Raw genomic sequence first — 13,147 nt, forward strand, 5'->3', positions numbered from 1 at the left:
TTAAAATCTAATTTAGAAGATATTTAACATTGTATTCTACACTGTTCTATAATTCAATTTCTCATATTTTAATATATTTATACCTGCATTAACCACAAGTATATCTTTATAACCTCTTCTTACTATAAAATCTTCAGGGTAAATTAGGATGGATAAGTCTTTGGTGTAATTTAATTGTCAAGGACATTCTAGAAAAATAGCAAATACACACCTCATTTTAAAAAAAAAAAAGAAGAATCAGAACCTAACACCAAAAATTAGTGAGTATTCCAAGAGGCACTCATAAAAGATGTAAAGTCTACCCAACTTTTTTTTTTTAATGTTTATTTTTGAGAGAGAAAAAGAGTGAGTGGGGGGCAGGGGGGACAGAGAATCTGAAATGGGCTGTGTGCTGACAGCAGAAAGCTGATGTGGGGCTTGAACTCATGAACCATAAGATTATAACCTGAGCTGAAGTTGGACGCTTAACTGACTGAGCCACCCTGGGCACCCAAGTCTACCCAACTTGTATTCAAAACAGAAATAAAACAATCCCTATAATGAGATAAATTCTAAAGGCACACAGTTGCACTGAAAACTAACAGATTCCCAAATAATTATATAGGATTAAAATCATCTTCACAGTTCTAAATTATTATTAATTTTATCTCAACATGATTTAAATATTATGAAGGTAGGAATAATGTCTCAGTTTCTTCAAATTCCTCATAATCTCTGATTATTGCATAATCCCAATAATGCCTCTTAAATAAACTTATTTATAAGAGTATAATAATAGTGATATTTCCTAAAAGTCTTTAAAAAATTCCATCACTGTGCTAAATTTTCATGTACGTAAATTTAAGTTTTACTAACCTACAACATGAATAAAATCAATTTGTTCAACATATACAGCTATTATTTTAAATATAGTTAACTTTTTAACATTCACTGAGAGGGAAATGGTTGAGATTATTATATACTGAAATCAGCCACATATAGGAGATAATAAATGTGTGTCAAGTTAAAGAATTAACTCCTATACTGCATCTTGAACTACTAAAAACTATACTAGAGGTTTTGTATTTCTGTTATTAACTTCAAATAAAAAAAAAAAATAAGAGGGAAACATTGCACAGAGAACTTAAGAGACTCTGAGGTCAAAGACTGAATTGGAAATACAACTGGTATAACACAAACAAGAAGCTTCCTTTTCCTATCAGGTTTCAAATTTAGAGTGATAGGAAAGAGGGAAAGGAAAACAGAACTATACATTAATGCTTATTCTAAATTCAAAACTGATAAAACTAATTTTTCTACAGATCTCTCTGAGATATTTCTCAAAGGTTCTTTAATTAAAAGACAATTCAAGGGGCACCTAGGTGGCTCAGTCGGTTGCGCATCCAACTTCGGCTCAGGTTATGATCTCACAGTTCCTGAGTTCGAGCCCCACATCAGGCTCTCTACTGTCAGCACAGAGCCCGCCTCAGATCCTCTATCCCCCTCTGTCCGCTCCTCCCCCACTTGTTTTCTCTTTCTCTCTCTCTCTCATAAATAAACATTAAAAAAAAAAAAAGACCATTCAAGAGGGAAAACCCAGACCACAAATTAATTTTAGGGGGTTATTTCTTGCCTTTTATTTTCTTTTCTGTTCCTTTCTTTTGGGGGAGGACAAGGGGAACAGGAAAAAAAAACAAAAACGAAAGATTAAATGAGACCCAGTGGTACCTCAGGAGGGCACTATGCCCTGCTGGAGAGACACGGGTATACTAGTTTTGTAAATTTGTCATGTCTAGTGTGTACTTGCAAATAAGCTCAAGAAATAAGAATTGAGGAGATGACTTATTTTCAAAATTGAAATAATAGTATCTAATGCACCTCACATTTTTCTCCATAACTCAAGTTTTAGTACTGATTAATCTGAATATTAAGTAACAAGCAGTTAAGTATATAATTAAGTATAATCTGCGGTCCTCCTTTATCATGGATTCCATCCCTAACCCTCCAATCATTTTCAAACTATTCCACTCTAGAACTTCCCTACTTTTAGTCAACATTTTCATGGTACAGCCAGCAGAAATACACATAATCTGTTTTGTGCAGATGTATCACAGAATTACTTAAAATAAGTTATAATTCTCCAATACCTTAACTCATCTTGTTCAATACTATGCTGAATTTTACTGAAAAAGCATGCTTTGTTTCAGATCATTTACCAAAAAAGAGCATGTTTTTTACCTTGACTCATAAAAGCGTATTAACATTTTAACCTATTATCAACAATCTTATTGTCCATTACACACAATTCACTATGATCTATCTATACACCTTGAAAGGGATTTCATCATATTATCAAAATTGTTTATAAACATATTAAATAATATTGGCTCCAAAAGGAATTCTCAAAGTACTGTGATCTTTACATATTTTTGTAACTGACCCTCTTTTATGTCTAGTCTCACCCAGAAGTAAGCTTAACTTTTTTTTTTTTTTTAATTTGGGGGAGAGGGGGAAAGAGAGAGAGAGCACGCGAGCCCACACACACACACACACACACACACACACACACACAGGGGAGGGGCAGAGAGAAAAGAAAGAGAACCCCAAGCAGGCTCCACGCTCAGTGCAGAGCCAGACAAGGGGCTCGATCCGACCCTGGGATCATGACCTGAGCCGAAATCAAGAGTTGGACGTTCAATCAACTGAGCAGCCCAGGCACCCTTTAGGTCAACTTTTTAAAGATCAAGGTAATGTTTATACGGTTTTATAACAGAAGGCAACTTACATTGTGCTTTCGATAATTAGATCTATATTAATTTTGAGTTTCAAAGCATTTTGGGGAAAAATAAAATCCAACACGTCCCTTTTCAATAATTAAAACCTAAATTATAAATCATGATAAAATAATACCTATGTCATTCCACAATTCCACTTCCCCTCTTAACTGGATAAGAAAAGTTTTTAAAGACAAAAATATATATATTAAGAAATTAAAAATCCTAAGAAAGGAAGGGTATTTTGCTTCTGGGTGGCAAGTGGATAAGCATAACTATCAGACAGGTAAGGTTCCAGGGACTAGATGTGTATTCATATCCACCCTTCACCTGCAATTACCTAATTTTTTTTTCCCAAAAGGTGAAAATTAAAGGAAGTTAGTCAGATTTGGCATAGATTACCACGGATGTTGGTGCCCTCTAATGGTCCTAATAAAAACACAAGTAGTATCAGCAGGTACTACCCACATACTACTGTGAGGTGAAATTTTTTTCATCTATGGTCAAGTACATATAATGAAAATTCATTATATGTACATTTCCTAACCCACTAAATCACCGTGCTAAGAATGTAGAATAAACAACTGTCATAAATACAAATACACTGCCTAAAAATTGATTTCCTAGTCAACTGGATAGTATAACTAGATGCTAGGGGAAGCAATCTAGCAAACAGTCTAGCAAATTTTGGGAAGTCAAAATGTACTGCTCTGATGATCCCAAATATTTCCACAGTAAGTGGCTAAAGAAGAAATATTTATTCATTTATTACTTATTTAGTTATTTTTACTTCAGAGATCTGACTTCATGAAAGCCTAGCAGAGGTAAGACACTAAGACTTACATAACACACATGGTACAATGCAGCAGGAGATATAAAGATGTGTAACGCAGTATTTCCATCTTCAAATCTGACAGTCCATAGCAGACTAGATGAAAACCACTTCATCAATTAAACAATTAAAAGGCAAAATATGAGGATTTAAGATAAGAGTAAGCATAGGGCTAATTTACCAGAAAGAACAAATAAGTCTTGGACTTCACAACACAAATAGGTCATCTGCATTACCACGTTACCTTGGTTATAAGCAGGCACATAAATGCCTGCCGAATTCCCACTACTACTGCAGTGAGAATGTTTCAAACTAAGAAGGTGGGAGGGAGGGAGAAGGCAGTCACAGACCTGTCTGAGTATCTAATAACAGTTTTACACACACACTATGAAGGTAGGGGAGAAAGAATAAAACACAAGCACCTTCAACAAAATCTTGGGTTTACTTTCAGGTATTCACAGCCTATCCAGATCCCAAGTTGACAACTTCTATTTAAAATAGTTTTTTAGCTTTTGGAAACAACCTTGAAAAGTAAAAATCTTGAGAGGGAGGAAGAAGCAACAGATTGCCTCTAGAGAGGGTAGTATTCACTATAAAGGTTCATTTTGTTAATAGTTAATTCTAGATGGTGGGAATATGGATATACTTATCTGCAGTTTTCTATATTTCTTCTTTTTTAATGAGTTGAATAAGAAAAAGAGAAGGAAACAAGAAAATAAGAACAAGAAAAGGAAAGAAAAGCTTGGAATAGTCAACGTGTCTTCAGTAGCTGGTTGCCCTACTGCCTAAAATGATCTTCCCCTACACTACCTGAATTTGTTTTCACACTATCTGAAATGCCAAATTTCAAGATGCTGTATTTAACATCAAACAGCATAACAGAATATGTGAATGAATGAATGAATGAATGAGTAGGCTATGAATCAAACAGACAAGTTAAGTTCTGCTCTGCTAATTAGCTGTGTGACCCTGATGAAGCTACCTAAAACCCTTCTAAGCCTGTATCTTTTGCCTCTAAAGTTATTATGAATATCCCCTCCCAACATGTGTATACTTCTGAAACTCACCCACTTGATTTCAGCATATACATTTAACCATTTACTCTTACTCTCATTAATCACTGGTGCATTTTAAAATCAATGTGCATTAAAACAGTTTTGCTCAACATTACTTACCCAGTATAGCAAAATGCCCAGCACAAAGCAGGAACTCTAAGCATTTAATGAATAATTAAAGAAATATGAGGACATCTACTCCACAGAGACAGGGTGAAAATAAAATGAGAATACAGATACCTGTATTATCTCATTTAATTCTCATAACTGGTATAAAATAAGATCTACATTATCACCATTTACACAGTAAGAAACTGAGGCGCAGAGAGTTTAAGGTAACTTGCCCAAGATCACAAACCTATTGAATGATGGATCATATTTGACTCTAAGCTCTAGTCCGTGCTCTTAACCATAATGTTAGACTTGACACACAGTAGGCTCTGAATAAGTAATAGTTTCTTACTATGTTTTTAAAATGTAAATATATGTAGGAGGCTTAAGGTAGTTATCAGGCATTCAACAAAGTAAATTGGCTTTAAATGTCTTTCAGCCTAACACCTAGGGAACAGCCCCATCAGTAAGAGAAGTAAATTAGCAACTGAAAGATATTGAAATCCAAACTTCGGCGATTTGGCAGCCCTGGATCCAAGATGAGAGGAAGAAACTCCTCTTGGTTTCCTAAATGAATTCTGGAACTTTCCTAAGTGCTTAGGCAGACTATGAAACAAGATAATTATGACAGAACTATTTCTTCAAAGATCTTAACATCTAGTTTACAAATACTGCTTCATCAATTAAGAGACGAAACTGGGTAACAAGTAAGCTTCTCTGGACTCAACTGGGATTCTACCGTTACAACAAAGGAACTGGGGTGGCATTTTTCCATTAAAAAACAACAACAAAAGATCTGGAAGCGAACTTGAAGGAACATAATATACTGAAATAATTTTTCTTTCTCTCATTCTCAACCCTACTTCTTCCATATCTACAAATTCTCCCTAGCCTTACAAATCCTTTCAAAAGTAAGTCAGTACTAATTTATTCACTGGTTCCCCTTGTCTAAAATTTCTTCACTAGGTTTGTCTCTTAAGTTTAAAGCACCAAGTTATCTACCAAAAAGAGTTGGAATTCTAATCCACTCCTACTGTACTTACATTTTACACCTCTTTAATAAAAATTACTTTTGAACATGAATCCTACCTTTAACAAGTTTTTTCCCTCTTTGAATTCTGCATTAGCAAACCATTCAATTACATTTAAAAATGCATTCAATAGAATGCAATGTTATTTCTGAAATCTCCAAAGTATCAACTCTTGAAATTTCAACATTGTTTTCCTGTAATATTCGAGTAAGCAATTTAATTTAGTCCACTAATTTGAAAAGAAGTGCATCAAGCCTTTCATGCTAGGAAATACACTTCTGTGTATTTTCTGTATTAGTCAGTCATCCACTGAAAACCAAGGATACTATGCATTTTTCAATTTTTGATCTAAGATTTTGAGTCAAATGAGGGGGGAAGGAGAGGGAAGAGGAGAGCTCTTGGTCTTATCCTTTGTTTTCAGGTATAGATGAAGTTACATAAATTATCTAAAACATGATTATCCTATGCTGAAACACTGAAGAAAAATCCAATTCTCAATAACCTACTGTAACATTTGATAAGAATTAGATTCTTGTGGGGCACCTGGGAGGCTCAGTTGGTTAAGCAATCAACTTCAGCTCAGGTCATGATCTCATGGTTCATGAGTTTGAGCCCTGCATCAGGTTCTGTGCTGACAGCTCAGAGCCTGGAGCCTGCTTCGGATTCTTTGTCTCCCCCACTCTCTACCCCTCCCCCACTCGCACTTTTGTGTGTGTGTGTGTGTGTGCGCGCGTGTGTGTGTGTGTGTGTGAGACTCTCTTTCTCTCTCTCTCTCTCGCTCAAAAAATGAATAAACATTAAAAAATTTTTTTAAAAATTAGATCTTCTTCAACATTCAAGTAAAGCTCCTTACTCTTTAAATTGAATCTCCTTTCCTTCGAACTTTTCTCTTTCAGCAGATATGGAGAATATCCAGCTAACATTTCTTCATAGTAAATATACATATTTTTTGTTAAATTATCATCCACTTTTTCAGGTTAAGTACCTGAAACCAAAACTATATACAAAAACTATAACCTTCCATATTTCTTTTTAACCTTTTGGTAATTCTTATTAGAAGGATAACCTCAGGGATCATGTTATCCACGTTTTATTTTGTGTAGCCAGTAACAGAATGAATTAGAAAATGGACTTAAATACAAAGAGTATTAGCCACAAGATTTCCTAGCTCTAGAAAGTTAAACTTCTGCTGACATGTCAATAAAATGATAATGAAATGAAAAACATTGCACAACTCACCCAATTAGCTTATAGTGTACAGTGACTATGAGGTTTATTTATTTCTTTATTTTGGTCAAGGATGGAGGCAGGTGCAAAGACATACTGTACTCCTTTCTGTTTGCTCATCCCTCATCATGTACCTATACGGATGTTTTTTTAATGGCTGCACTTTCTTACACTTATTTCTCCTGACTCATCTTCATAACAAATGACAAACCCGTTGTTTACACCACTGTGGACAGAACAAAATAAAGCATATTAAAAACAAAGAAACTCCCTAGTTGATGAAAGTCAAAATATATCATTTCCATTTTCTGAAGAAAATAAACCTGCTTCACAAAACTAACACACCTATAAACTTACTAAAAGTTTTGCTTATTAGGCCAAATTCCAATGAACAAAACTACATAGGTATGTGAAGTTTACAGCAGAATATTCCCCTAAGTACTACACTCAACTTGATACTGAGTTCTAAACCAGAGCTTGATATTCTGTGGGAGTATTTAAAATCTTAATAAAATACTGGCATTCTGACCACAGCTGCATGTTTGTGTTACCTTGCAATTCATTGCCTGTTTTTTGAAAGATTCGGGAGGGGGATGCAAGGAAATAAACTGCCATAAAAAGTGTACTGTTCGGAACCATTAGAAAACTTTGATTTTCTACTTTTGCTACACTCCACCACAATCAGTTTCTTCTAAGCCTTGTTTTCGTCATTTTTAAAATAAAAGGGCTGAACTAGATTATCTCTAAAATGTTTCTCATCTCTGTAAAGAACTGTACAAGGAAATGATTCTAACTACCATAATATTTTATTGAAAATAAGAATCCTGTCACACCCTTTTCTCCATTGTTTCAAATGCAGCCCGAGCAACACACTATATAGAGAGGTTCCAACTAAAATCAATACAAAATCTATCAATACAAATCTATGCTTAGAATTCAACAGGATACAGAATAGCAGGGAGTGTTCATCTTTTTGGCACACATACTTTAACTATTACATCTCTACCTACATAACTTCATCCAGTCTGAGGTAAAAGAGAATCTGGTCTTCCAACAGAGAAGTCTCAAACTCTTTAAAAGGTATTTCTCTATTTGAACAGAACTCAAGATCCAATAATGCAATTTTCAAAAAACAAGCTTTGCACCAAGATAAATTCTGTTTGTGGAAGAGAATAAATGGCAAGTGCTACTTCTAGATAATTCAGTTGTTCTCGTACAACTGGATTTAAAATCAGCCTTTAAAGAGGTTTTCCTTCTGCTGCCTTAAGTTACGACTTCTTTCTCCGAATCAAGATTTTCTAGCTTCCATTTCAGGGAGTGGACAAGAGAGTTACAAAAGAGTTGATAACTAGTAAGGCTAACTCTTCGTTTGTTGTCAGTATGCTATGTTTTACTGAGCTTTTGGGTTATATGGCCTTTGAAGAATAAGGTCCTGCAACGCCGCCTGTCTGTGGACCCAGGAAAAATTATAAAACAGTTATGAAACCAGATCACTAGGACAAACCAAGAGGCCTTCCTATTCCAACTCACCACAACCAAGACTGGCTTCAAAGCACTCTTGAGCTGCCCCAGAATATCTGGAAAACGCGAGAGCCTGGCTGAATTCCTCCTCACTAAGGAAGCATCTGAAGATGTATATGTATGTACATGTAAGAGTCAAATATATTTTCAGCCACTCAGTTCCATGTCAATATACAGGGATATAAGATCGGTTCATCCAAAATCCTTGAGAGAGCAAAGAACTAAAAGCTATTTCAGCAGCCACAATAGTTACGGAAAAAAAAAAAACAAACCTGCAGCAGAACAGTATGGAAAAGTACAGCTTCTCACGTGTCTCTCACATACACAAATACTTAGCTCTGAGTCCCTTACAACCTTACCTCCCCTCCAAACTGCTCTCTCTTCCACCTCACAAGTGGGAGAAATCTACCAACCTCCCAGTCATTCCCCAAGAGACTCAGCTACCTATTATCTTACCCCTCCCGCTTTGGTCCCGCCCCCGCCCCAGGAATAACAGGGCCCTGCTGACCCCAGGCAGACCCCGCCGGGTGTGCAAACAGGGAATCTAACCAATTCCCTCCATCCTTAACCATGTGAACCATCCCGGGATAACCTGCTGTTCACCAACTCCGTGGGCTCTGTGGTCCTCCCACCCCCACGTGTCAGCTACCCTCCCCCACATCCCCACACCTCACGATTTAGGCCGGGGAAAGAAAGAGGGCAGTGGAAAGCCTGGCCGCTGAGATAGATCGACCCACAGGAATCTGTCCCACCGCAAGTCCCCTCCCACCTTCGGCCCCTACCCTTTACTGCCCCATCCTCCCTCCTTCCTTTGAAAGCAGGCCCTTGCCTCAGAAACCTCTTCTTCCTCGTCGTCGTCGTCCTCTTCTTCCTCGCTGTTGTTGCTGCTGGTGCCGCCGCCGCCTCCACCGCCGCCGCCGCCGCCGCCTCCACCGCCGCCGCTGTTGTCGCTGTCGCTGCTGCTTTCGCTGCTGCTGGGGGGTCGGCAAGTCCGGTTACGCTTGGCCTTGTGGTGCTGCTGCTGCGGCGGCTTCTTCTTCAGGAGTAGGTCGCAGACTCGCACCATCCCACGAGGAGAAGAGGCCGAGCGAGCCCCGCTGCTGCCGCCAACGCCGCTGCCGACCTCCGCCGCCGCCGCCGCCGCCGCCGCCGCCGCCGCGGGGGGGCCCGCCACGGCCGCCACCGCCGGGGGGCTCCCTTCTCCCTCAGCCGCTGCCGCCGCCGCCGCCGCCGCCACCGGAACCGTCGCCTTCTCCATCCCCGGGGAAAGAGGGGGGGCGCGGACGGGGGAGGGGCGTGGGGGCTACGCTCTACCGCGACTTCGGCCGCACCGGGGCCGACACAGCGCTCGGTGCCGCCTCCGCCGCCACCGCCTCGGTCACCTCTACTGCCGCCGCCGCCGCCGCCGCTCCGCCAGCTCTCACCTCGTCTCGCGATACTAAGGGCGGGGAGCCTGACGATGGGAGGGAGGGAGAGGGAGGGAGTGTGAGGGAGCAAAGGAGGGAGGGAGGGGTGAGGCGTAAAGAGAGACCCGGGTGTCGGGAGACCCAGAGAAGGGGAGACCAGGAGGAAGCGAGGGAAGTGTGCCCAGGGCGACTTCCGATGGAGGGACGGCGGGGACAGAAGAGGCCCGCGGTTACAGTCGTAGCGCCTGCGAGCGCCCGGATTTCTTCTCTTTCCTCGCTATTTCCCCCACACATACAGCCCTTCAGACCTCCCTTCTTCCTTCCTCGCTTGTGACTAGAACGCAGCCGCAGGCGGAAGTGCAGGTGACGCCATCAGCCGTCGCCTGAGCCGTGGCGCGCGGGTGGCCCAAAGACGAAAGTGAGATTTCCAGGGCCAGATTCCGGGCCCCCGCGGGCTGGCACTGCTGCAGCGCGTGGGGCAGGCGGGCGGGCTGGAGAGCAGCGGCCCCGGGCCGGGTGGGAAGCCGGTGCGGACGCGCGGTGCAGACACTTTGTTAGCTGGAGGCCGGGACCGCCAGATCCGGGAGGTGGGGCCTCTTTCTGGACTGTCGTACGTAGTTTTATTCCTGGCCTTTTTTTTCCACCGCCAAATCGTGATTAAGGCTTTGGATCTTTAAGAGATGGCGTCGTGTAGAGGAAAGAGCCCTCTTTGGCCTGAGTCTTGAGGTATAGACTTCCTGAATCTGAGTTTACAGTTGTGTGTTATGAAGGAGTTCGATTAGGTGATGTCTGAGATTACTTTAAAGTTTCCAAAGGGGAAAAGACGGGAGAAGCAAGCACGATACGTGCCAGACTTTGCAGAGAATTCACCAAATGACCCTGATTTAGTTCTTCCACCCCTCACCGATTCGGCTTTGTTTCTGTGAAGTGAGCATCATAAATAATCATCCCTGTCTATGCATCTCTTGGAATGTTGTGAAGGAGGTTTTGAGTTCATTCGTAGGTGTATGAAGAACTTCCAGGGCTTTTGAAATAATAGCGTGGCTTATTGAACTCAGAACTATCCCTTTCTGGTCCAATAAGAGCACAGTGGCATAAGGAAAATGAAGCAAACGTCAAAGGCAGATGTACTGGCACAGGATAAAAATTATGTCTCAGCTGACATAGTTGCCATTTTAAGACTGCTAAGTTTAATTGAGTGTGCCTGAATTTTTTTTAGCTTTTTTTTTCTTTTTAGCATTGGCATACCATATGAAATGTGGGCAGTTGCCAGTACTCTGCAGAGTACTATGGCAGAATTGGCAATGACTGAATCAATTCATTCAAACAAAAATTCATCATGTTCCTACTGTGTGCATAAGTTTTGGAAATCAAAGTCTCTGCTTCCAGGGGCTTTATGGTGTGATAGGTACTATAGTAAATATACACACTAAGCTAACTATCTGCCTGTTCCTCTCCCACAGTTTTTGCCGAGGTCCTGTGCAGAACATGATACTACATTTGTGTATCTTAACACTACAGGTTTAGGTTCTAGAACCTCAGCTGGATTACTCCCTCCTACCCTGTATATTCATCAGCACCTTCTTTTCCCTTCCCACCAGAATACTTTTTGCAGTGTTTAAGTCCCAGCCACATTTCATTATATGACTTTACTTCAAACGCCAAAAGATTGATGCTGTTGTTAGGTGTCAACTCCTTCAATATTCTAAATACCATAAACTTAGATACTTCCAGAACTTTCCTCTTCTCCAGTATCAGAGGAATGAGACATTTCTGGCTCTTATACGAGATGAATTATCCATCTGCATTCTAGTTTCAATCTCCTCTTTCTCTTCCATTTATTACTTTTCTGTCTTCAAACCTCCACATTTCTGGTTCCACTCTGTTTCCTTCCCTTCACAATTAGGCTTTTAAAGAGGATTCTATGTTCAATGTCTTTTATCTGAATTTAACTCATTAACCCTTTGCAATCGAACTTCTTTACCTAGAACACTATCAAAAATGCTGTCTTTAATCCCATTACTTAGAAGAAAATAAGTTTGCATAGTAGTGAAATGAATATCTTGTTGGGACTAAGATGCAGTCAAACCTATTAGAATAGACCCCTAGAGTGACTTTCTATTACTTTTATCTAGCCTTTTTTTTTTTTTTTTTTTTTTTTTTTAAGAACCTTGTGGCAGAGACTTGACTAGCCATTCATAAAACATTTCTTCTGGACATACAGCTAGACTGAATTTCCCAATTTCCTCTGAAGTTAGTTGGGGTTGTGTAGTTGACTTTTAGCCAATGAAATGTGAATGGAAGTGATGCACACATTTCCAGGCTTAATAAAGTTCCTCCCATCCTCCCTTACTCTTTTTCCATCAGCTAGTGAGTATCATAACCCTGAAAACTGTATGTTGGAGATGCCAGTGCCAGAAGAGAAGAACATGAGTAGCTAAATCACTACTTGGAAAACTGCCACCTCCAAATTAGAAAAACTCTTTTGGACTTCTTATAAGAAAAAACTGAGATTTGAGAATTTATGTTACAGGAGCTAGAATGACCATAACTAATCCAGAAATTGGTGCCAGAAGTGGGGTACTGCTAGGACAGTAATCTAAAATATGTTGCATTGGTGTAGTGATGATGTAGCAGAGGTTGGAGAAACTGATTTAGGAGGCTGGAAGAAGGAGACACAGGTTTTATAATGGCAATGTAATTGAAAATCATATCACCTATCTACTGACACTAGCTCCAGAGGAAATAGTTCAAAAGAATAAAAGCAATAGTGTATTTTCAATTTTACATTTTGCCTTTAGCAAGGTTTTACTAAAAAGATAAGCTCAAGGAAAGAATTGCTGAAATGAAAATGCATGAGAATACTTGAAAGGATTGGAAAAGCTGACTTTCTAGACCTTGAATGGTAAAAAATGAAACAGAGGAGGCCTTGAGTACAGTACAGGAACAAAGATCATATCATCGAGGCTTTGGTGTTTCCATCAAAGGCCATTATTTTAGATGGCCTGAAGGTGGCTGGGATGGAGTTCTAGAAAAACAGACATGGGGACAAGGCATGGTGGCAAGGAAGGAAAGAAGTAAATCAGGTTCTAGAATTATGTAAGAAAGAACTTTGGCTCAGGGTGCCTGGCTGGCTCAGAAGAGAATGTGACTCTTGATCTCAGGGCCATGAGTTCAAGCCCCAAGTTGGGTGTAGAGATTACTTAAATAA

The 13,147-nt window shown here is 39.9% G+C and overlaps 1 protein-coding gene across 4 annotated transcripts in view; it reads right to left on the reverse strand.

Annotated features, from left to right (window-relative positions):
- ANKRD17 (ankyrin repeat domain 17) overlaps positions 1–9,914 on the reverse strand; it is a 163,049-nt gene extending 153,135 nt beyond the window's left edge. For all 4 annotated transcript variants that reach the window (XM_060654891.3, XM_060654890.3, XM_060654887.3 and 1 more), the window contains exon 1: positions 9,360–9,914. In XM_060654891.3, the coding sequence (XP_060510874.2) occupies positions 9,360–9,788 (429 nt within the window). In that variant the 5' untranslated portion in view covers positions 9,789–9,914. The remainder of the gene's footprint in view (positions 1–9,359) is intronic.
- Between the last annotated feature and the right edge of the window lie 3,233 nt (positions 9,915–13,147).

Source organism: Panthera onca, chromosome B1 (genome assembly GCF_046562875.1).
Source record: "Panthera onca isolate mPanOnc1 chromosome B1, mPanOnc1 haplotype 2, whole genome shotgun sequence".
Taxonomy (NCBI): Eukaryota; Metazoa; Chordata; class Mammalia; order Carnivora; family Felidae; genus Panthera; species Panthera onca.